This window comes from Dipteris shenzhenensis, chromosome 2, assembly GCF_047967505.1.
Source record: "Dipteris shenzhenensis isolate YYH24624 ecotype China chromosome 2, Dip_SZ_1.0, whole genome shotgun sequence".
Classification (NCBI taxonomy): Eukaryota; Viridiplantae; Streptophyta; class Polypodiopsida; order Gleicheniales; family Dipteridaceae; genus Dipteris; species Dipteris shenzhenensis.
Genome location: NC_141597.1, coordinates 42,248,010 through 42,272,653, shown reverse-complemented (window position 1 = coordinate 42,272,653; position 24,644 = coordinate 42,248,010). Strand labels below are relative to the sequence as shown.

Below are 24,644 nucleotides of genomic sequence, written 5' to 3'. Positions count from 1 at the left end.
GTTCATATTGCTAATATGGTGCACTTTTGCCTTTCTAGGTATGTGAGCTCAAAGGAAATAGATCCCACCACGCTTGAGAATGCTCGAGTTATGTCAGTGGAGGTGGTTTGTTTAGTGGAGGAGACATTTCCACATTCTATTCTCACAAGCCAACTACATCTCATAGTGCACTTGGTGGATGAGATTGCTATATGCAGTACTATACATGCACGATGGTTGTTTTTCCTTGAGCGCTTCATGAAGACCTTGAAGGGTTTTGTGAGACAAAATGCAAGACCCGAAGGTAGCATGGCTGAGGGTTGGTTGGTACAAGAGTCACTTGTATATATTTCTAAGTTTCTTGTTGATGTGGATAGCTCTCTCCCATGACTATGGAGAGATGATGAAGACCTAAGGATGACCTCTATTGTGCCTCAAGGGAAAGGACGCAACAAAGTAATAGACACGGAGGTGCTTAATAATATTAACCTCTATTGTGTGCTTAATAGTGATGTGATGAAAAGATGGGTGACAAGATGCAAAGGCAAGAAGACAAGAAGAAAGGGCCCTCTTTCATACACACCATGGATCTCGTGTGCCATACCCTCAATATCTAAGAGCACTTCCAAAGGATATTGATGTGGATTGGCTACTTGATGAAATGGAGAAAGTAGAGAAAGACAAGGGGATGCATATCACAATGGAAGAATAGAAGTATGCTAGGGGATGCATGAGCAAGGTCGGTATATAGAATGTTATGCATAAGTTAGAAACTTTCAATAATTTAGATTGCTTATTTAATTCATTTTGTCTTGGTGTAGTGCACTATGTTCAATGCTATATGGTGTGAGGGCAAGCATTTTCGAACACAACAGATTGATGATAAGAGAAACACACAAGATTGTGGTGTCATTGCTAGCTTTGAGGGAGCCAATGGAGCCATAGATGATTATTGTGGCATAATTCAAGATATTATTAAGATTGAATTTCAACGCTTCTTTGTGTATGTTTTGGATGTAAAGTGGTTTAAGAACATGGTGGAAAGAGGCCCTAATGCAACAATCAAATGCCATGTAAGTGGCTTTGTAACTATTGACTCCACAAAGTTTTGGCAAAGAAAGGACACACTAGTACTACCACAACAATGTGAACAGGTACTGTACACACATATAAAAATACTCACTTTGAAATATTTGATACCTTCGATGCAAGGAAAATAACATGATTGTATTTGTGTTTGAATTAGGTTGTCTATCAACCAATGGTGGATAATAATGGATGGTGGCATGTCACAGCTACTATGCCACATTCCAAAGTGATGTATAGTACATTTACTAATATGGAGCGTATGGAGGATGATCATGCCCATGGAGGTGATGATGACCGTGATACGAGAGAGAAGGATGATCATGAGATAGGAGATACAGATATTGAGGCCATTACCCATGAGGACGAGCCTACCATTGGTGATGCTGATTTCGATGAGCACATGAGTAGCACAAGTAGTAGTGGGTCGAATGTATTTGTAGATCTAAACACTTGTTTGGATTTTGAAGTAGATAGTTTGGCAAGGGTTGATCTCACTGAGGATGAGATTGAACCATAGCCCATCATTGATATTGGCAAAACTATTTTACATACTATCTCATTCTCCTCACCTCACTTAATTTTTGTATATGTGGGTTTGCAAAAAAGCATTGATGTTTTTGTTAAAATTATGTGCTTTGGTAATCATGGGCAATGTTTGGAAAGCAGTGATGTACATTTACCAGCACACACCAAAATCTCACTTTCTGTATTCTCTATTTTGTGTCTAAATACGCGTCTAATTCTTAGTATAGATGCACTAATAGATGTGCTAATACACGTGCAAATAGACGTGCTATTAGATGCAGTGTTAGATGCACCCGTATTTTCTCAGTGTAGACATGCTAATAAATGTGTCAATACATGTACAAATAGACGCGCTATTAGATGCGCCCGTAATTTCTCTATTCAAGCGATGCCTATAGACGCGCCCGCTATTTTGCACATCTATCAAGCGCGTCTATAGTTGCTTTGTGTTGTTGTGCTATCAGAAAAAAATCATCCAACATTGGGGTTTATTTCAGCATCAGCCACATAAAATAAACATGGGAACAAATGGTGCTTAAAAGAAAGCTGAAGATTATCATGTCTGATAATTTTCGTCAACCTCAACATGATATTTGATTATATCATCTCATGTTGTAGTCTATAGGGATGTGCATGCACATGAACCACTTCATGCAAGCTTAGTCTACTAGGAAACATTATCTATAGAGTCTACAAGTGACCTGGATGATACCTTCGAGCATACTATACTTTCGGGATGTGAAAGAATCTTTCAGTATTGAGCCTAGCAAGTTCTTGCAAGTAGGAGTACTCACAAAATTGAGAAAATGGACCACTCTCTTTCTCGACATCAGACAGATTGTGCCATGCTTTACTAAGGATCGATAAGCAATGATTGTCTCTAATTGCATGTTTGAAAATGAGGCGTCACCATTGTTGTGCGACTTCATCATCCCTTTCAAAGCACACTGAAAAAATTAGATATCTCAGTGCCAACACCATAATTTTGCAGCATCATCCCACATCACAGTTTTGTCTATACAAATGGATTTTGACATTGCGTTGAACCCATGGTATAAGTCTATTGGCTTTCATTGTTTCACACCCCATCTTTTACTCGTTCGCAATCCAATATGCAACATTTTTGGATCCTTGGGACTCTTTTGCAACAAATTGCCTTGTGAGGAGCTTTATCCCTCCTATTTTGGGCAAAGCCAGTACATCAACAGCATAAAAGTTTAGCCTTTTGGAGTTGCATTTTAGTTGCAATCTCGAATGTATTTAGTATCCTTCAATGCTTCCTGAAAACTAATTGATAATTGACACATCTCTCATGCCTCTCCAATAAAAGGGAATGGGCTTCTCAACATGATTTGGTAATTAATGTTGGAGCAAGCAACATATTTGCTTGAGAGTGACCGAAGAGGGATGGAGACGCTCAAGAAGAGAGCTTCCAGACCTTCAGTGTGGGCAATTCTGAAAACAATGTAGCAATGTGTCCGGTGGGGGGTTTGTTGAAGGTGGCACAGGAGGAAGCGAGGAAGGTGGAGCACACACACAAAGATAAAAAGTAGAGAGTGCACGTTTTTGCATGAATGTGAGATGTGAGAAGGCGGCTAGTGGGAAGTGGTTATTGACATGTGCAAGGGAATAACAAGGAAGGAAGAGGAGCTATATGAAGGACACATGGCTAGCCCCTAGATCGACATCTCATTAAAGAAAATAGGGAATATAAGATGATGGAGAGCATGTAACCGAGCGAGAGTGGGAGTTTGCACAAAAATGTGATCTAGAGGTAAGTTCTTACTTTTTTATTTGCTTAATCATGGTCACAATCGTTATAAAATGCCTCCTCATTGTTTTAATGATTATCCTTGTCGTTCAAAAAGTACAGTGCGTTATAATTATATGGATGACATTTTTGTGCAAAACACATCAATTCTAAGAGAGCCACATTGATTATGGAGTCATAGCATTCATATGATAATGATAGGGTTTTTCTCCATAGTTCACCAAAATCTCGCCCAATGAAAGTGATACTTTTGTTTTTGCAGAACCATGTGAATAGGTACACATTAATAAATTAAGCTAATGCCTTCATTTTCTCCATAGTTCACCAAAATCTCGCCCAATGAAAGTGATACTTAAGCATAAATTAATATAGTTAATGGCATTTTCATCTTAAACACAGGTGGTCTGTTAGTGGTCTTTCATTCGAATCGTTTTGATCCAAAATTGTCATATGGAGTCAAAGTTCCTTTTCCAAGTAAGCCAATTTTCAAAGATAGTAATTTAGTGAGTAAATTGATATATTAACAAGTCTTGCTTTGTATTCTTCTTGGAAATTCCTCGTGTTATTATGAGATTCAACCAAGCTTGAAAGATGACATGTATAAATCTCGAACATACGTTGCATGATATGAGATCTACTCAAAGGAAAGGCAAATGCATAAACTCTACAATTTTCTTGTAAAATGGAGGGTAACTGATATTGCCCATAAAAATGGAGGGCAAACTGGTTTACAATGTCATTGTGATTCTTGTTATCAAAAGCGTTGGCTATTCCTAGCTGTGAAGGAGCGATTCACAAAGCTACGTTTTCACAACTGTTAATTTACAAACCGCGAAGCCTGAAATCGGAAGTTCGGTCTAATTGATGAGTCAGTTTCTCATGAAGAGTGCAAGAGCAACCCACTTAGTCCAATCGATGAAGTTGATTAGATCCAGGAAAAAAGTAGTGTTAATCTTCAAGCCATTCAGTCCCTTCGATAAAGCTAACATCCAGAAATGGCTGCGCTTGCTGATCTGTGAGCTGCTTTGACCAGGCTACTCTGCCTGCAGCATTGGCTCCCGGTCCATAGCACTTGTACTCCCCATAATAAACCGTCCTGCCAGACATATAACTCACGACGAAGGTCACTAAACAGCTAGTAATTGCTTGTCATGAGAAGTGAAGCACAGCCATTGGCGACATTTGCAGGTATATTGGCATGGTGCAGCAGAAGAACTTGAGTGGAATAAACCCGAATTGCGGAGAGAAATTCATGCATCGTTCATGAGATGCCGGTAGCAGATCAGCTGGGTCGCTGAGTGTATTGTGTGCGTGTACTGTGACAATTTATGGAGAGCTAACATTTCTAGCAGAAAGTTCATATAATCCGTGAATCCCCTGCTGACTATGTTTGATCATTTGAGAATTAATTTATGCAATTGAGACACCTGATTAGGATGGAGCGATAGAACTTACGCTTCTCGTTTGGGATCTCCCCAGTTGTACCAGCCCGAGGGAATGATGATCTTGTCCATGAAGGTGAGAGAATATACCACTCGAGAGAATGTTCCCCATGCTCTGCCGAGATAAAGTGGTCCCGAGCCTGTTATTCTGCAATTCACAAAGGAAAACCCAGTATCGTCTTGTGGGTTGTCTCGGCTTTGCGCACTCACAGCTTGGTAAGGAGCACCTATCGCGTGCAGGTGGCAACCCTGTGTCAGTTAAACAAGGCAACCTTAGAAACTGACAATTAAAGTAGTCGTCTAAGAACGAGAGAGATCAGAAAGGGAGACACAGATAAGAGTCTTAACCTTGTATATGGACAGGCCATCGCCAAAAATGAAATCCACGGAGCCTTCAGCGTAACACTCCTGAAAAAAATGCCGACCTCGATGATCATATAAGGTGTCCTGCGCGCCCAAGAATTGGCATCCTTGGAAAACAGCCGCGTCTCCAGAAATACGTAACGCTACGGCCTGTTGGTTGTTTGAACCTGGAGTTGGGCGCGGAGCTGTGTTCTGCATGATTCCAATTTCTCAGTATTGGTTAGATTCCCATTTTCTTCTTAATTTGCTGAAACACTGCCAGGCCGATGTAATACGAAAGCTCTTGCACAGCTTAAGCTTCAAGATCTATCGCTACCTTGAACGTGATGTTTCTGGCGATGAAGTAGGGTGCATCGATGGCTACAGTCGCGCTGTTGAAAGTTCCGATTGGCTTGCCGTCCGGACCGATCTTATCTGCAGTGTCGCCCCACTGTATGATGGTGCTGTTACTGCCCTCGCCTTGGAGAGTGATGAAAGGTTTAGTGCTCGGAATGTGAACTTTCTCGCTGTTTCATCAGATGCCCGCGAACGCTCAGAGAGAATTCAAGCATAGCACCCATGCCAGGCTCCAAGGGATGAGACAGGAGCGTTCTATAAGAATACTGACTGAATTAAACGATGGTGAGCACTCACGTGTATATGCCGGCATTGATTCGGATGAGTACCCGCATGACGTTGGCAACGGGCACAGAATCGACAGCGGCCTGTATAGTATGGAAGTTTCCGACTCCCTGTCGTTTGTCGACGTCGACGAGAAGGGTGGACCGAGAAACAAACTCATTGTCCGCAACGCCAAACGTGGTGTGGTGCAGAGATCCGACGTAGGCTACCCAGCGTAGAAACTCCTGCTCGAGCAAACGGATGCTGGTAGGAACATTTGTGGTATCGTTGATTTCTGCTGTAGCGAAGTTGATTGCAAGGGTGACCGACAAGAAAATAGTCAGACTACGTGAGATCTGGTGCACAGAACACATTTTTGGGTGTCGATGAATAACCTAGCAAAGCCCTGCAGGGCCTTACGTAGGAATCGATGACCTGTGTTTGCTCGTAATGAAAAAATCGTTGGATGGAAGATTGGCGTCGCCGATACAGTGAAGATTTCCGTCGCAAGATGAACTACTTTCTGCGTGCGATTCTTGCGTTAATTTCCAACTAGAGAGAGACGATCGTTTCGCTAACAAACAGATGCCCGCGAAGGTTTCCGTCGCCCAGAGCCAGAGGTTTCTGCCACCGGATGGACAAACGAAATCGTTGGCCGATTTTGTTGCTGGTCACGATTGTTTTGTTGACCTTTTAAATTTCCGTCGCGCTTTCAGTTACATTTACAGTTCTAGCTTTTTACTTTTTGTGTTAACGCTTTCTGGCCCGGAATGAGTGGCGTTCACACGGTATGTCCCTCGGGAGACCATTTTCCGGAGTCCGGTTACTCCTTTGCCCCAGCCCGGGTTCGCGAGCCGGATTCCGGGCTCTTTCCAGCCCGGAATCGCCCCCCCGGATCATTCCCCATTTAGACGGTCGGGAGCCGAATTCCGGGCTCTTTCAAATTGCCGACGCCGAATTATTCCCCGGTGTGGAGGGTCGAGGGGAGGGGCTCTAGGTTCAAGCGTATAGTTTGATCCAACGATGATTGTGCATTTGGATTTTGATCAAAGGGCTCACGGAAAGCGCCATTAGTAGACCATTGGATGTGAAGCTCGATCCAAGGGCAAGAGACAAGTTGCCGCGCTGCTCGGGTTGTGCACCATTTATGAACTGCCAAATCACGCCGATTAAATAACAGTACAAATTGTGGGCGTTTGGGAGGAGCGAATTCCTGCTTAGGAAAGGCTGGGATCAGACGGCGGAGATTCATTCTCCGCCGACCTCGGACCTTTACAATTCCATCAAGGTTGGCCATCGGCTCAAAGACCATCTCTACCATCCGATGAGAGGCTTTGATTTCGAGGATGATCCCATCCATAGCTTTGTAGGTCAACATCACCTTGAACGTCATTGTCTGTGCTCGAAACGCTCAAACGTCACTGTCATGGATGGAAAATGCATGGAAAGCCTATGTGTATGCTAGAATTAGGTTAGCCTCCCGTCGAGCCTCAACGTCTTGGAAATGGCAGGGGTCAGAATTTCCGCAAAAAAAATATGGCTCGCAGCTCCGTCGCTCGCCACTGTTTTTTGCAAAAATCCCTCCCCAAGTCATTTCCCTAAGGACATGAAGTCTATCTGTCCGACTACATCTGCCTTTTGAAAAAACATCTTGTACTACTTGACAAGAGCAAGTACAGGTGGTGGCAATAGTTCTGCCATCGGGCCTTAGGATGACATTTGCTTTCAAGCAGCCAATATACATGCCCTTATCTTCTCAGGTCACCTAAGATGTTCATTGTCTAGATTGTAATAAATAATGCAATTGAAACCTAAATCCTCACAAACGTTAGAGTTTTTACTAGACATTAATTTAGTCCAAACATTTCCAATTAAACATTAGGGGAGAATGGGGCTTCAAAAGGGCCAAAAGGGCCTACAATTAGTTCCTAATTTCGTGACAGATTTGAGGTGTACCAATGAGAGTGGGCATTGTTGAGATGGAGGGTGGGCACTCATGTGGACATCCCCTATAATTGGTTGTCCGTCTTAGCATGCGAACCATCCTCCGCTCCTTTAAGCCATGCTTAACCCTCCTCTCATGTGCTCTTGTCCAAACTCTTTCTGTGGGCTCTTTTGGGCGAGTTTTACTTCTTAGATGTTCCTCTAGTCTACTATATGTTTGCCTCCTCTTTCTCTACTCCTTTCTTTTGGTCCAACTCTCTCTGCTTTTCAAAATATTGGATGCAACGCCTCCTACAATCACTCTACCCCCTCCTCCTTTGCTCTACTAGACTTTTGGCCCTTTTTTCTCTCCTCCTTTGCTCGAGCTCTACTCTATTGCTCTAGTGAAACTATTGCTCTCTCCATTTTTTGATTTCGTGGCTATAGCACCCTACAGCACCTCCTATTCATACTAATGTATTTCCTTTGAAGAGGAATGGAAACCAATGGAATCTTTCATAGGTAAGTTCATTGCCACTCATAAGGATTTAAGCTATAAACAAATAAATGCAATGGAGAGAAGTCTTCCACTTTGCAAAAGATAAATGTGTATTGGTATAATGCAAGATACATTGCTCCAAGGATGGTATTAAGATAAGGCCATCTTCAAAGCACTGTACCACCACAACTTCAAGATATGGATTGTAGCATAGAACCGATGACATTGCAATTGTACAAGGACAAGATCACAAAGGATGTAGGCATGGCTATAAAGTTTAGATTTGGCTTCAAATGGGTAAGGTTGTCTTGCCTTATGCATCTATACGTTTTTGTTTCTTATTTTCAGTACATATTTTCACCTTCCCGTCCCCCTAGGCTATGACCTCCACTCTCCTTCTCCCTCCCCTCCCCTTCTCCCCTCCCCTCTGGCGGTGACCTTCACTCACCCCTCACCCCTCTCCCTTCTCGCCCTTCTCTATCTTCCTTCTCCCCCACCTTTCTCTCCCCCCCTTCCCCACATGTCCCTCTCTTCCCCTCTACCCGTGACCTCCCCTCTCTCCCTCTCTCTCTCTCCCTCTTCTAGCCTATTAGTCTCTCCCCTACCCCCTCCCCCTCTTCCCCTCTCAGCTCGTCAGCCTTCCCCTCCATTCCCCTTCGCTCCCCCTGGCTCTCTCCTCCCCCCTCTTAGTACCTTGTCCCTCTCAGAGCTCCGTCCTCCCTCCTCTCCCCCTTGCCCCTCTAAGCACCCCCATTTGTTAGTTTAGGCTATGTTAGGTTTGGTTATGGTAAGTTACATTAGTTTGCGTTATGCTTGTTTAGGATACGTTAGTTTAGGTTCTCTTAGGTTTAGTTCTTGGTTTTTGTAGGTTACGTTAATCAATATGAAGTTAAATAATGGACCTTCACTAAGGTGCATATATCAATGAAGGTCTACTTAATGTGATGATTTGAAGTTCTAGATTTAAATGATTTTTGGCCAAGGACCAAAATTAAAAAATGTTGCCATGCTCGTCAAGGTTGGCGGTCGGCTATATTTAAAGCTTATCATTCGACTCCAAATCCGGCACGTCTACATCACTTAGGAGGTCACCATCCTCGCTGGAAAATCCTCGAAAGTTACCGTCAGACCTGGAGCTATATAGTGGAAGATGGGCTGGGCCTCCCGTCAAACCTCTTTTGCTGAATTTTTACCCGTGTCATTCCCCTAAGGACATTGAAGATGTAAATTGAAAGTTGCGATTTAAAAAGTGAGTTCCCGCGATGGCAAATATGCCAACCTTCTCCGCTGGAGACAAAATTTCTTCCTCTCCACTCGGGCATTACGAGGCTTGTTTCTTTTTAAGAAAAATACAGGAATAAAAGCTTATTGAGTTCAGCGATAGATCTACGCTCTTCAATCGTGGGGACGGCTGCTACTTTATGCCTAGCATTGCCAGGGCTCCTAGCGTATTTGCGAGCCTTGGCGTACGCCTAAAAAAAAGTTCAGCCATTAGGTAGCCTGTGAAGAAGGGTACTCATACATCACATGAGTAAGTTCACATAGTTCGATGGCATTTGGGGAGGTGGATCCATAGTCCGTGCCATAGGGAAAGGCACCTCGTGCGGTCTTTCTCTCCGAAGTTCAAACGTAGTGGTACTTGTGGATATCTGCCTGCTGCCCCGGCACTTGAGACGACTTCTGAAATGGGAAAGTTGTTGGAATCGGCGTGCCGCTGCAGCTTTATAATCTGGCCCAAGGTGCTCTTCCTCGTGAATGCTCTCCCTTATCTGCTTTCGCAGCTCCTCGCAGAAAGGTCGCTTGTCCACGGACTCATCAGGTCTGCCTGTCGAACCGCTACCAGACAGAAAGAGTTCCAAATTCGTTGCGTCAATCCATCCTCAGTTCACGAGACCTTCGACCACAATCTGCAAATGCGTCAGCCAACAAGCCAAAATATTCCTGTAAGTAGATACTTTTAGCTGCTGCGCATGCTCTTTCTCAGATTACATCGCTTTTCCAGAAAGCTTTTTACAGGCACGTCTGGCTCGGTTCACTTGTCCTCATTCAAGACCAATCATCGCAGCTTGTTTTCATTTGAACAATGGCCATTGGGCCACTCGTTGTAGATCGCTTTACGTCCGTCAACTCATTGCCCATTTCTAAGAGAGAGAGAGATCACACGATACAACTCTACCAATGATAAGAGTTTCATCCTTTATTCCTTGCATGCTCTTCCATGCTGTGGCTTGAATCTCCTCTAGTAAATCGTCTGGGTGTCCTTCTTGCTTCCTTTAGGCAATACTTTTGTTTGCCCCTTAATTTCAATTCCCACTTTGAGAAAATTGCATTTATCAAATCCCATACCTCCCCACTCCAAACAGAACTCTGGAACATCCCATCCCATCCCATGCTCTGAAGCTATCATTGACTTGATGAATCTTTAGTGGTAATAAGTGCATTTTTCTCCGGATCTCCATGTACAACATTCAATGAGCCTCCAAAGCTTATATAATTAAACGTCTTTTACATAAATTTGCAGGTTTTTCTTTAGAGGGTTGTATGGCGTCCCAAAACACAATGTGAGCCTTTAAGTACAATAAAATTAGGTGACGTGTATACGCAAGTCTTTAGTGCTAAGTGCAAATGCATCTAGGTGCAACACCACAAGTAGTAGGGTACCTACCTACCCAAGCAATTGCCTTCATTCGCATCTTGCAGAGAAGGCATAGGTCCTAGGCAGTGTGCTCCTTGATGGGACCATGGTTGGGTGTGTTAATTTTTTTTATAAAAAGGGTGCAAATGCAGCAATGCACAAGCCAGTTAAACCCATGGACTTTGTCTCTTATTTGCTCCTTATTTGTATTACATCCAGACTTAATCCTGTCATCACTCATACAAGAACAAAGAGATCAAATAAGTACATGTGTCTTTGAAGCTCATTCCCTTCGCATGAAGAAAAAGGCAATCAAAGGTGAATATTAATATAAAAATCAACAGCACGTCCCCCCCCAAATGCCACCCTGATAAAGAGGATGATGGTATTTCATTAATAGCCAAGTGGACAATTAACATTTGAGAATACTTGACACTCACCTCACATTTAAATACAATGTTCAAGCTAGTCCAAGTTAGGTGCAATACCACACTTTTTCATTATCACAAGGTGTCAAATATAGTACATGCCTTGCCAAGTGGATCAACTCCGTTCTATAGGGCAAAGATAGAAGTTAAATAACACTTATTAATCCCATAGAATTCTATTTAACTTTTAAGGGAATGTGCCCTTCTCTCTCCCTTCTCTTAAGGTTTACCTACTAGTAGGGCCACTTGATAGATTCTTGCTAGATGCCAATACACTTTGCCTAACAGTGCAACATTGTGTTGGCAACAAACAAAAGTCTTTAAATCATGCTACTTCTATTGTTTTAAAAAGCATAAAGTGAAGTGAGCGGCTCAAAGGTATTACATATTTGAAATGGTTCTAAGTTGTGTGCATATCCCCCTTTCTCCTCTAAGAAATGTGTAATTCTTTTGTTCACTAAAAGAAATCTATATCCTTTGTAATGAGGTTAAGTAATTAGTTACCCTTAAATCCTTAATCCTGCTTCATGTCATAATCACTAGTTTTTGAACTTTAAAAAACATGACTTCTAGAAACTTGAAGAATGATAGTACGACATTATAAAATGAAAAAAAAACATACTTATATATGGTTGTATATAATTTAAAAATTAAATGGCTTGCTTGTACTAATTTTGGAAATTTTTTGATCTCTCCTTTATCCATAAGGCTAAAACTAAAATAACATTTTTTCAAGCCATTTTGTCTTTTTCATGCTTCCATGTCCTCCTCCAAGATCAACCCCCTCCCCCCCGTGGTCATTGCTCAATCTCTACATTATAGATAATCTTTTTGCTCCATATTGAATGTTCACCTTTGCAACCACAATAGTCTTCATTCTAGTCACCTTGGTGGTTATTCATTTTCAAGGTAGGCTTGTGTACTATTCGATTGCCTTTGCAGATATGTCCCTCAAACAATCTCCCTTAGTGCTCAAGCTTCTTTACATTATAGATGGTCGTTGTCCTTCCATCTAGATTTTTCTCCTTTGGAACCTCATGCTACTTCTTCACAATTTTTTGGATCCATCACACTATCTTCTTTCACATGTTCCTTTTTTATATAGACATCTTCCTTTTTTAATGGATCCATTTGTTTTGAAGATGATCATTTGTACTTGTATTTTCTCTCACATGATAATATATTTTACAATGTTTCCTTCATCATTCATCTTTTTTACAAATGTTCATGTTTGTGTTTGAACATAATCCCAACATAGTGTTTCACCTAGGCACCTAGTTTGGACACCTAGGCATCTAGGCACCTGGGTGATTACCCATATTGTTTCTTGTATTTCTCATTTGTAGTCAATCAAATCATGGATTCATATGCTAATTTATCCCTTCTCTACAAAATCAAAGTCATGATACATCACAATTTCATGGTGGACAGTTTCTTTGTTAAGGCTATTGTGATATATCTTTTTCAAAATTTTAATGAAATCCTATAAGATCTTTTGAATGAGTCCTATTACAACGAGGGAACATATCCCAAACTTGGATGCTTTTCTTCTTAAGAAAAAACTAAAGGTAATTTTTTTTAATTTTAAGACACACAGAGAGAGAGAGAGAGAGAGAGAGAAAATCAACCATTAAGACTTCAAGATCATAACACTTTATTCAAAAAAGTCCAATGCATGATTGGGTGTAGCCATCATTTATTGCAAAGCTCAGGGAATATATTCCATATGGGTAAATTGCCTGCCCCATAACTTATGCATTGCTAAACAAAATTTGACAAGCTTGATCGATCTCTCGAAATAGTACACACTCCAAAGTTGAATATAAGACCATAAAAATATGGCATTAATATTTTGAATGATATTATTAAATCATTTGAAGTCCTATGTTGTCAAGCATGCATCCTTAACAACAATGTATTCAAAAACATTAAAATTTTGTTCTACACATACATGCAACCATGTAATCATTCAAAATTGTGCTACTTGAGATTCCTCTCAACCAAACAAATAGACCTAATTGAGAACATTGGGTCATAAGGTTTAAGGAGCCTCCAATATTGTGCCAAAATTATGCACATATATTCTAGGGCACACTGGACCATAACTTTTTCTTGATTGGTTGAAAACTAAAAAGGATTGAAGAAATGGAATCCACACTTATGGGACTAGTACATGATGGTCTTAAAACATTCAAATTTGGCCATATTGTTGTATTTATTAACCCCAAAATGGATGAATTAGAAAATATTCAGTTCATGCATGTACAAGACCTTTGAAAAATTCCAATTTATCATTTTACATTGCTTTTTTTTCCATGAACTTCCTTTCTATAAGGTCGATAAGCATGCCCAAGTTCATTACATTTTATAATCCACGGCATCAAATAGATTGGCATGCCCTTTGGCCTATTTGTTTTTCTTAACATTTTAGGCTAATTGCACTTACTTTGGAGAAAATCGGTATGTCCAATTTCTTGACATGTACCATTGAAGGGGAAAAACATGGCCCAATGTAATTTCACATCTCATGCATGGGGTTTTAAATTTCCATGCCTCCCACTCTGGCAAATCTTTAGTATGGTATGTGAAAATTCATGTCTCCTTGTGTCCCTACGTCTACTACAATGCAGTGTACCTCCATTCAGTGTACATTGTCATTTGGTATTATATTCCTCATTTATATGGGTAAGTTGGACTCATTCTCTTCCTCCTCTTCCATTTTTAAGCTGCTTCACAAGCTAGTTGGTCCATGTTCTACGAGTTCATTAATGCCATGGTGATATGCATCTCATCATGGCTTGTAAGAGAAGTAGGGAAGACATGTTTGCAATGTTTACAGTAGAAGAAACAATGTGAAGAAAAAGACTCCTTGCAAAGCAACAACAGGTAGCGGTGGTAGATGCACGCATTCAAACATTGCCATTAGAGCAAAGAACATGAGCTATGGTATCACAATCGATGGGATAGTTTGAGACAGTAGCACCAAACCATTCCAATGACCACTTCAAAAGATTCATCATGCATCAAACAATTTGTAGAGTGACAATTCTATCAACACCTTCGGAGACACATGGAGGACACATGCCCATGTGATTTTACACTCTAACTTGAGAGATGGCCTACACAAAGTGAAAGTCTCTCACAACTTAGGTCAACTAGCTACAAAGAGGGTGACATTAGCTATTTTGAAATAAATGAGAAATAGCTTGGGTGCACAACATCAAAGTTGTTGTCAACCAGAATGACCAATGTGGTTCAAACGATTAGCTATAGAGTGGAAGAAATGACCCTCCCATTGCAATATGAGGAGTCTATATGCATTAAACAAGAAACATCTTGGGCAAAGATGTTGTTAATTAAAAGGATCAATGTGCCTCCAGTGATTGGCCACAGAGTGGAAGCGATGTAGCTCCCATTGTGATGTGAGGACTCTATAGGCTCAACTTGAATGCAAGAAAAGGAATTCATTGCAAAGTCAGATTGTTCTGGCACAACAACACGAGAGTTTCTGATACATCTACAGAGAAGTGACAAGATGAATGCAGTTCGACAAGCACATCATACACATGCTTAACACAATGCAAGTCACTAAATTTTGTTGCAATAAGCTAGGTTGTCTTGGAGCTCATGCGATTGTTTGAAACTAGTCCCATGGTTGAATTTTTTGTTCTATAATAGTCTAATTATTGACTTTTCACTATTATGGTAAATCGAATTCATTAGGGGAGAATTGGGGTCTCAAAAGGGCCTCATAAGGAATGGATTAAGAAATGGATTAGTCCTAATGAAACGGCCAAGGTAGGTCCCAAAAAGTCCTAACCCCCCCTCACCTAGGTGGGTTAAGCCCAAAAGTGACCCCACCTCTTACACCTCTTACACAACTCTTACTCCTAGGTGGGAACCAAAAAATTCAAAATTCACAATTAAAATTTTGAATTCCCTCCCTCCTTCTCTCTCCTCCCTCCCTCCCTCCCCCTCCTCCCTCCCCCTCCCTCACTCCCCCTCCTCACTCCCTCCTCCCCCTCCCTCCTCCTCCCCCTCCCTCCCTCCCTCCTCCCCCTCCTCTCTCCTCCCTCCTCCCCCTCCCCTCTCCTCCCCTCCCCCTCCCCCTCCTCACTCCCTCCTTCCCCTTCGTGCTCCTCCCCCTCCCTTCCTCCCTCCTCCACGCCTACTCCTCCTACCCTCCCCCTCCCTCCCTCCTCCATGCCTGCTCCTCCTCCCCTCCCCCTCCCTCCTCCTCCACCGCTGCTCCTTCTCCCCCCTCCCTCTTGCTCCTCCCTCCTCCCTCCCTCCTCCTCCATGCCTACTCCTCCTCACCCCACTACTACACACGAGCCCTATTCAGATGCTTAAGCACCGATGTTTAGTGTGTGCGGGGTGCTAATCACCGGTAATCAAAGCCAGATTCGTTAAGTATCACTATATAGCAACTTTAGACAAGTGTCGCTATATAATGACAATTATTAAACTTGTGAATGGTCATTATATAGTGACACTAAGACAGTTTCCTATAGCGACGTTTTACAGAGAGTGTTTTTTCCCATACTGACCTTAAAAGATAGTTTTTCCCAATGACAATTTTTTTTTCCTTTTCATACATGTTTGATCCTTTGAGAGAATAAAAGTACAAGAGCATGTACATAAGGTTTGAAGCTCATATATTCATGTCCAAGTTTGAGATGAACAAAATCAATGAAGAGCATTTACATCAACGGCTTCACAAGTCTAATGCACCAAACAAGTCTATCTCTAACTCTATACCAAGTTGATCTCCTATATCATCATCGTACTCTAGCATCATATGTTCACCTAAGACTTTATCATCTTCTTCAATAAAGTGTGGTGATTCTTGATGATCGTCATCTTCTTCAATAAAGTGTGGTGATTCTTGATGATCGTCATCTTCTTCCTCAATATCGTGATCTCCATCTTCCTCCCGTATGATGTCATTGTGCGCATCTTCCTCTTGGCTCATATTGTGACCTTCATCTTCTTCGCTATATCCATCTGCATCAATTGGATCCGGCATTGGTAGTGGCATCTCCATATCCACATCTCTATCTTCAAAAATTTGCTTACTTCATGGTGCAACTTGGATCACGTACCACCATCTTGGATCAGAACAATCCGGATGAAAAACCACCTATACTGAAGATGGGTGCCAAATGCCATCAATTATATATATGAAATTATGCTTAAGTACATGTATCAATGGATCTTTAAAAATGAAAGCTTCGATTAATTAAATCATTAGTATGCACCTGCTCATGATGCTCGGGAAGAACAAAAGTATCACTTTCATCGGTCCAAAGTTTGGTGAAGTCTATTGCAAAGAAACCACTACTGTCTTTTCTCACTGTTGCATGGGGACCATTGTAATTAGTTCTAAACCATTTTACATCAAGAATGAAAATACTAAATCGTCTGAAATCAATTTCATAGATTTTGCGTATTATTCCATAATAATCCAATTGTGAGGAGAGAAGATTGGTATCCGAAGCACTTGCTCGGCTATCTTGTGTGAAGTTAGCCATGACTCCATAATCATACATGACTCTCTTTGAATCGATGCGTTCCACACGAAAATGTCATCCATATAACCATAATGCACTGTACTTTTTGTACTGCAAAAGAGCATCATTAAAACAATGAAGATGCATCTATTTTATAGCGTATATTGCCATAAATAATTACTTAATTACATCAAGAGGTAAGAAACTTACATGCATCATACATCCAGATGATAACTCTCGCTCGTGCTCGTTTATTGTCTCTCCATCGCATTCAGCTTTACATAGAGCCAATTGTAGCCAATCAACTGACATATGAGTGGGGAGAAGGGCAAGATCTCGTGGATATGGTTGTGATCGCCTGTAAATTACTCTAAATCTCTTCCTTGCAACTATTCTTTTTGCTTTGGCTGCTTCATATATCTCAATCTACTTTTGCATCTCCTTGCTATTGAGGATACAAAACTTATTGAATTTCTCCATTTGCTCTTCGCTCATCTTTCTTTCAATCCCTTTTCCTTGGGGAACCTCGCCACAACGATGCGATCGTCATCCTTGTTATGCCAAGCCTACGGCATATCGAGATCCATGGATGCAAGAAACTCTGTGATATATACTAATGACTCTTGCACAAGCCATCCCTTTGCCATGCTTGCTTTTGGTCTTGCTCTTTGTCTTACAAATCCCTTCAAACTTTTCATAAATCGCTCGAGAAAAAACATCCATCGACTATGAATAGTACCTGCAATGGCCACCTCATCATTTAAGTTCCAATCTAATTTCCAATTAATATGGTTTCACTCTTAGAATCAAAGCTCGAACGTCTTTCAGTGGAGGTGAGCGATGATGATGAGGGATTAGGCTTACACGGCTTCGACAAGGGCCAAGGATCAGGCCAGCGCAACGAGGAAGAGGATGAGGACGACGATGATGATGAGCAGTATTAGTAGTAATTTGCATATACTTCGCCATCTATATGCTTTTGTATGTCAGCTCGTTTGAGCGATTTTGTATCACCCTTTTCGAAAGGGTAATTTTGTAACAAACAATGTTGTATATCTTCGACATGTGTATGCTTTTGTCGCTCGGCTCGTTTGAGCAATTTTGTAGCACCCTTTTCACAAGGGAAATTTTGTAACAAAAAATATTCTTTTGTAATTACTAAAAAAAAAACATTAGTGGGGCAAAACAAGGCTTGCTATGGCCCTATTTAGCCCCACTAATGTTTTTTTTTAGCAACCTCAGAAGAAGGAGCGACCACAGTTTTCGAGGTCAATGTCATAATAGGGGTGGACAGTGCGGACATCGACATCGTTGTGCTCAACGATGTGGATAGATTCTTGCATGAGGCATGCCATGCTGGCCTTTGTTCTTCTAAGAGAGGGGGCACACCGTTTCACCTCCATTTATAGATGGTTTGCCACATAACCGCACACAGAATCCAAGGTGTCAACAAACTCATCCAAAGGTACATAGATTGGGACAATGGCCAAAGGTCGAGATGCTTCTTTCCTTGCGAATGAAGACTGTGGATTTTGAAAGCTCCCCTCAATCCTAGACTATGTGTGCTTGCATATTCAGCCTCCAACTCTAAGTAAACCTAGTACTTGTTGGAGACGTCCTCGAGTGGTGCCATGACTAAAGGAGTGTAGAGAAGGAGAAGGTGTGGAGATGTAGGCTTGAAGGAGCAGCATGCAAGAAGAGGGAGGGTGAGGAGGAGGGGGGATGGGGGAGGGAGGACTAGTAGTTGAAGAGGAGGAAAGGGGGCCAGACCAGCATGTGTGGAGGGCACTACAAGGCACATGCCCTCTTCTGACGGAAATACCGACCTTTTTTACACAAAAGTTTTTTTCTGACAGGCGCAAAGGTTGGTATTTACGTCGCTAGCAGCGTCGAAAAAGAACGGTCGCTATATTAGTGTCGCTATATAGTGACACTGGTAAACGTCGCTATATAGCAAGAAATCGTGGGCAAAAGGAAAAAAATGGCGGGCACAATGGAGATGTAGGAGAGAAAGAAATGGCGGGCAGAATACGAGCACCAACTTGCGGGCAGCAGCTCCAAGAGAATGTCAGGTAGAAGGAGTAAATGGCAGGCTGGAGAAGAGGTCAAGGATGAAGAGGATGGACAGCTCCATGTTGAGCTGGCTACATCATGCTTGGGCTGTCAAATCATTGAGCTCCAAAACAAAATTCGCTCGCAGAAACAAATTTCGTCACTTCTTGCAAGGGCTGTAACTTTTCACAGAAAACTTAGATTGCAATGATGTAAAAACATAATTTGTAGTACTCAAGGTCCTATACAACTTTGCTAAAGACACAAAGCCATGATTCTGCTTCCAGATCCGGATAGAAGCATCACATCATCCGTAGGTCACAGAAAGATGTAGCTGAAGGAAGGAGAGGAGAGGTGGCAGATCATGGCATGGAGAAGAGAGCTCTAGATGGAATTGGAGAAGCTATTCTTCCAAGGGGAATGAGGGAGAGAGGCTTCAATGTCCTCAATCTCTTACCTCAAGCTCTTGGAAGATAGTCTAGCTCTGATACCATATGAAGATGCAAGGAATGGAATGGAAAGGAAAGGAAAAGCAGACTAGGAAAGCATAATGGAAATGAAATAATGCGAGAGAGAAATATGCAACTAAGCAAAGTACTTACATGATCAAGAAAGGCATGATGCTTGATGAAAATGACAATGAAAGGACAATGCCTTTATAGGATACATACACGCACTTCAAGTGTCAAATGTATATGGGATAAGTCCCATAGTGACACATGGCACTCTAGGATATAAAGTAGTATAGTACTACTCTAGAACACACTAAAAGTCACTCAAATTGATGCCATTTCCTAACAGTGTTCACAAGTAGACCTACATTTGAGTGTGTGTGGTCACCCTTGTAAATAGTAGTAGAGTTGCTAGTGATGGTGATGCAAGGAGACTGAGCTTCAAGGCTTGTAGGAACAACAACAAAATATTGTAGAAACATATGTAGATGTCAAAAAATTATTCAACCAACCTTGACATCCCTCAATCTAGATTTCTTTCAAAATTCACTTAGAAATTTCACACAAAGACACGTTTTCTCACAAAACACTAAAATAGGAACCTCACAAAGTAGATAAACAAGGCATGACTCTTAGAAAGGCATGACTAGAGCTTCAAGAGTAGTAGTGATGGAGTGGAGGTCTAAGCGGAGAGAGAGAGAGAGAGAGAGAGACGATATGGTGGGTGCTAACTAGTCCAACCAAGACCACACCCTTATTGTCATTATATTCATAATAACTAGTCCAACCAAGACTACACCCTTATGTGGTATGGAGAGAGAGAGAGAGAGAGAGAGAGAGAGAGAGAGAGAGAGAGGGTATCGTGGGTGCTAACTAGTCCAACCAAGACTACACCCTTATTGTCATTATATTCATAATAAAGAATACCCATGATACAAAGTAAAATGGGTCAGGTTGCCATTGGCCTTTATCCCAACAACCTCCCACTTAAAGTCCAATGTGCCTTTAAGGGAGAAAATGGACATCCTAATGTCATCCGATGCCCATCAACACTCTACAGTGTGCAAGCGCTCAAAGGATACACTCTTTGTAAGAAGATCTCCAGGGTTATCATCTATATGAACCTTGACAAGCCTAATGCGCTTGTCCTCACGAGCTTCTCTGATGAAGTGATACTTCACGTCAATATGCTTAGTCTTTACATGAAAAATAGGATTCCGTGCCAACTGGATGGCACTCTGACTATCACAATGCAAAACTGGAACCTCTCCTATAATACCTAAGTCTCCCACTAGACATGTAATCCATATAGGTTCCTTGCATGCCTCACTAGCTGCTGCGGCTTTGTCTACCACAGTGGTAGACAAAGCTGTACATGGCTGCAAATGAGAGATCCATGAAATTGCACCCCCAGTGAATGTGGAAACATATCCTGTCGTAGACCTTCTATTGTCTACATTTCCTGCAAAATATGCATCTGCATAACCAAGAGCAGATGTATCCTTCCTCCCAAATCAAATGCACTTATCTGTTGTACCATTCAAGTATCTCAAGATACTCTTCATTGCGTCCCAATGCTTCTTTCCAGGATTCGCCATATACCTGCTAACCACTCCCACTGCATAAGCAATATCTGGATGTGTAGCTACCATGGCATACATCAATACTGCGGATGCATGAGGGTTCTTTGCCATCTCAACCCTCTCATCATTTGACTTAGAGCTATCCTTTTGGTTGAGTTTCACATATGGAGGCAACGGAGTATCTCCATATTGAAACACTCAAGGACCTTGCCAATGTACTCCTTCTGTGATAAATAGAGCACTTTCTTGCTTCTGTCCCTGACAATCCTTATACCAAGAATGTGACTGGCATTACCCAAATCTTTCATGTCAAAGGTCTCATGCAACCTCTTCTTCAAGGCATCCACATCCATAGTAGACTTTTCGGGAATCAGAATATCATCCACATATAGAATCAATATCAAAAGGCTACCATCCAAGGACTTCTTAGTGTAGAGGCAATGATCTTTCTCACTCCTTGTATATCCTTGGGATCGCATAAAAGCATCAAAATTATGGTACCACTCCTGTGGAGCTTGCTTCAACCCATAAAGGCTCTTATGAAGTTTGCATACCATCCGTTCCTTGCCCTGCACAACAAACCTCGCTAACTATTGGATATAGATGTCCTCATGAAGATCCCCATGCAAGAAAGCTGTCTTGACATCCATTTGGACCAGCTCCATATCCTCTCTAGCAACCAATGCAAGCACTGTACGAAGGGTAGTCATCTTCACCACTGGTGAGAATATCTCATCAAAATCAATGCCCTTCTCCTGCTTAAAACCCTTGGCAATCAATCTTGCCTTATACTTAGGCAATGCATCTGCTAGAGATATCTTCAACTTGTACACCCATTTGCATGGCAATGCATGCTTGCCTTTGGGAAATGAAACCAAATCCCAAGTTGCATTCTTTATCAAGGAGTCCATCTCTGACTTATGGCCTTCTCCCACTTATGCTTGTCATCTCGAGACATAGCATATGTATAGCATGAAGACTCACCACAATCTGTCAGCATGACATAGTCAAGAGACATTGTAAACCGAGAGAGAGAGAAAGAAAGAAAGAAAGAAATTTTATTAAAGGTCCACGGAAGGCCATACATGGCCTATGGGACACAAAATCATCCGAAAGGAAAATACATCATCAACGATGTGCCAACTAGGTGGCCTCATCGTAATACAGCTAAGATGCCAAAAATGGCTACAAAAATCCTAGATACAAAATGAAATGAAATAGAGTACCAAAAATGCCTAGATACAAAATGTAAAATATGAAATATGAGGAACATCGTCTTCCCTAAGGGGTCTGTGATCCAAAGAAATGATGGAAGTCATGGCCATCGACCATGCCTCCTGCCATGAGTGTGAAGATCTGGGCGGCTGCTGGCGGTGCCAAGTCTCCATGGAGCAATCTCCTCTGAAAATCTGCCATCATCCTCCGTCGTCTAGAAATAAAGCGACGGGTACGGCCTCTGTGTAAGATCATCCTGCGGTGCTGCCGGATCATGTCATATGTACATCCTCGGGGTGGAACCATCGGTGCTCTCTGGCAAGCTGGGCTATCTCTGTGCTCATGGTCCTACGCCTCGTCCTGCTCCTCATGAATAACCAGGTCTCTGGCAGGGATGCGACGGTGCTCTCTGAGGAATCTCTCTTTGTATCTGGTGATCTCCCTGATGAACAACGCTAAGCAATACTGATCCTCATACTCCATAATCCGAGAGAGAGGTCCAAATCCGTGCCCAAATAAACAGTGAAATCTGCCACGGATCTCATAATATAAAGGGCATCTGCAAACAAAGTGCTCCTCAGTCTCCACCTCCCCCATAGTGCAACAAGGGCATATCCTAGTCTCTCGCCTGGGTCTATGTCCGGTAGCTGTACGACGCATCCTGCCGGCGTCAACGTCTAATCTGTGGGAAGATACCCTGAGCTGGCCCAAGGCAATCCTGAGAGAGAGAGAGAGAGAGAGAGAGAGAGAGAGAGAGAGAGAGAGTATATTTACATTTATACATTCTTATATACAAACGATATATATATATATATATATATACAAATAAATAAATACACACACACATATATATATTTATGTATTTAAATTTATATTTATTTACTACAAATGAGAGAGAGAGAGAGAGAGAGAGAGAGAGAGAGAGTATATTTAAATATTTATTTATATTTATATTTATATCCACATATATTTACTTTTATCTTTATACAAACTTATATAAAAAGCCTATTTATATATTTATAATATTTATATCTATTTATATATATAAACGAGAGAGAGAGAGAGAGAGAGAGAGAGAGACAGAGAATTTGTGTGTGTGTGTGTTTTGGTATGTGTGTATATGTTTTTTCTAAATTTTCTTAAAATTCCGCAAAGTTTGAGTCCTATAAATGAAACCCTAAATTTCATTAAAGGCAATCAGGCAATCTATGATAGCAACTTTGAGACCCAGCGGAGCGGGTCTCTACCTTGTCGTAGACGGGTGAGGTTACTCGTAAGCTATAAGAAGGAATGTGAACGTTATTTCCATGTGATATGTTGTATGAAAAGGACGATAAATCACGCGAGCGGCACGGGGTATGAAAAGGTGGCTCACGGGTGAGTTAACGCTTGATGAGAATTTGACACGTGGAAGAAAACTCAGATTGGAGAATTTGACTATTAACAAGTACACTTGGAAAGCACGGCTGTTGGTGCTGTTGCTGCTGCTGCTGCTGCTGCAAGCTCTGTTGACATAGCCGTCCCCCTCCCCCTCACCCCTTGTCTTCATTTTCAGGTAGCTTCATCCATGGGCGCCCCTTTCGTTTTCCTCATCATCACCCTCGGCTACATCGGAGTCGCATTCCTCGGCTCCATTTGCGTCTTGGTCACTTACAACAAGGGCCCTTCCACAAATTTGTACGTCTTCTCTTTTGCCCCGCAAAAATGCTTCTCGCATGAATTTTGTACTCGTCCCCTAGCTTTCGTCTATGTTCACTAGTACATACTCGCATTCAGTTGGACCCAGGAAAAGTTTTTGTAGCACCCTGGGAATATTTTGCACGATATGAGCTTTCTGGGCATCCATCCATTGGATCGTCTCAAACCCAAGCTTATTTACTCCATTTTCTCATAGGTGGAACCTCCTTTGTAGTCCTTCATGGGTATCTGAAGCTGAATAGGTGTAGAGCTGTATACGGTGAACAAACCAGCTCCTCTAATGCCAACCTGTTACTGGTGTAGAAGCAATCTTAGATATGCTGCCCAAGGGTTGGACTGTTTAGATCCTCAAAGCAGTTTTGTCAACATTTCGGTATATGCAAGTTGTCTCATACAACCAGTTTGTGATCCAAATTCGACTTGTAATTTGTGAAGCTGATCCGCAAAGACAACCTGAGACTGTAAAATTGTTTTTTAAAATCTGTGCCTCAATCTATTTGGAGAACATTCCTAAGAGTATGGGCGAAACCCCATCCTTTTTTATTAGATAAGTCCATCCAGTCGGATGCTCTGTCCGTACAAATATTCACTAGCACCAACTCAGACCTGGTAATAAAGTGGCCCCACTACGTAAGATGTATTTTCTCTAACTTACCACGTACAAGACCACTTTTTTGGAGAGTAGGTTCGACAGCACTCCTGTCATCCACTAAGCAAGAGCCCTCTCGATTGTTCTACATAATGATGTAAACATGTCCATTCAAACAATGCCCAATTTACCTTCAGTAGTAAGAAATATTTACGCCTTGACCATCATGCTAATCGCAACATCATTGCCCATAGTAACATCATCTATGCTTTACCATACCTATCACAC

At 41.8% G+C, this 24,644-nt stretch overlaps 2 protein-coding genes across 6 annotated transcripts in view; one reads left to right on the top strand and one right to left on the bottom strand.

The window, feature by feature from the left end:
- Positions 1-4,312: 4,312 nt before the first annotated feature.
- On the bottom strand, positions 4,313-7,162 carry LOC147904775 (putative pectinesterase 53). The gene is made up of 8 exons (XM_087392369.1): positions 6,884-7,162; positions 6,576-6,705; positions 6,353-6,459; positions 5,803-6,125; positions 5,486-5,675; positions 5,155-5,361; positions 4,820-5,055; positions 4,313-4,460 (listed from the first exon to the last, which is right to left on the bottom strand). Exons 1-8 carry the CDS (start codon positions 7,160-7,162, stop codon positions 4,313-4,315), a joined length of 1,620 nt encoding a protein of 539 aa, XP_087248495.1.
- Positions 7,163-23,295: 16,133 nt separating this feature from the next.
- Positions 23,296-24,644, top strand: part of LOC147904774 (V-type proton ATPase subunit e1-like) — a 34,369-nt gene continuing 33,020 nt past the window's right edge. For 2 of the 5 annotated variants that reach the window (XM_087397367.1, XM_087397359.1), the window contains exons 1-2: positions 23,412-23,541; positions 23,625-23,746. In XM_087397367.1, coding sequence (XP_087253493.1) covers positions 23,428-23,541; positions 23,625-23,746 — 236 coding nt within the window. In that variant the 5' untranslated portion in view covers positions 23,412-23,427. The other 3 variants (XM_087397382.1, XM_087397375.1, XM_087397389.1) reach the window with 3 other exon arrangements.

Bases quoted from the DNA above. Each gene is read 5' to 3' on its own strand.
- LOC147904775 (XM_087392369.1), bottom strand. From the start codon at position 7,162: ATGACGTTCAAGGTGATGTTGACCTACAAAGCTATGGATGGGATCATC. The intron at 6,706-6,883 runs GTCTCTTGCCCT...GCAATTTGAAAG, and splicing joins CCCGAGCAGCGCGGCAACTT to AGCCCGGAATTCGGCTCCCG. The intron at 5,056-5,154 runs GTTAAGACTCTT...TAACTGACACAG, and splicing joins ATGGCCTGTCCATATACAAG to GGTTGCCACCTGCACGCGAT.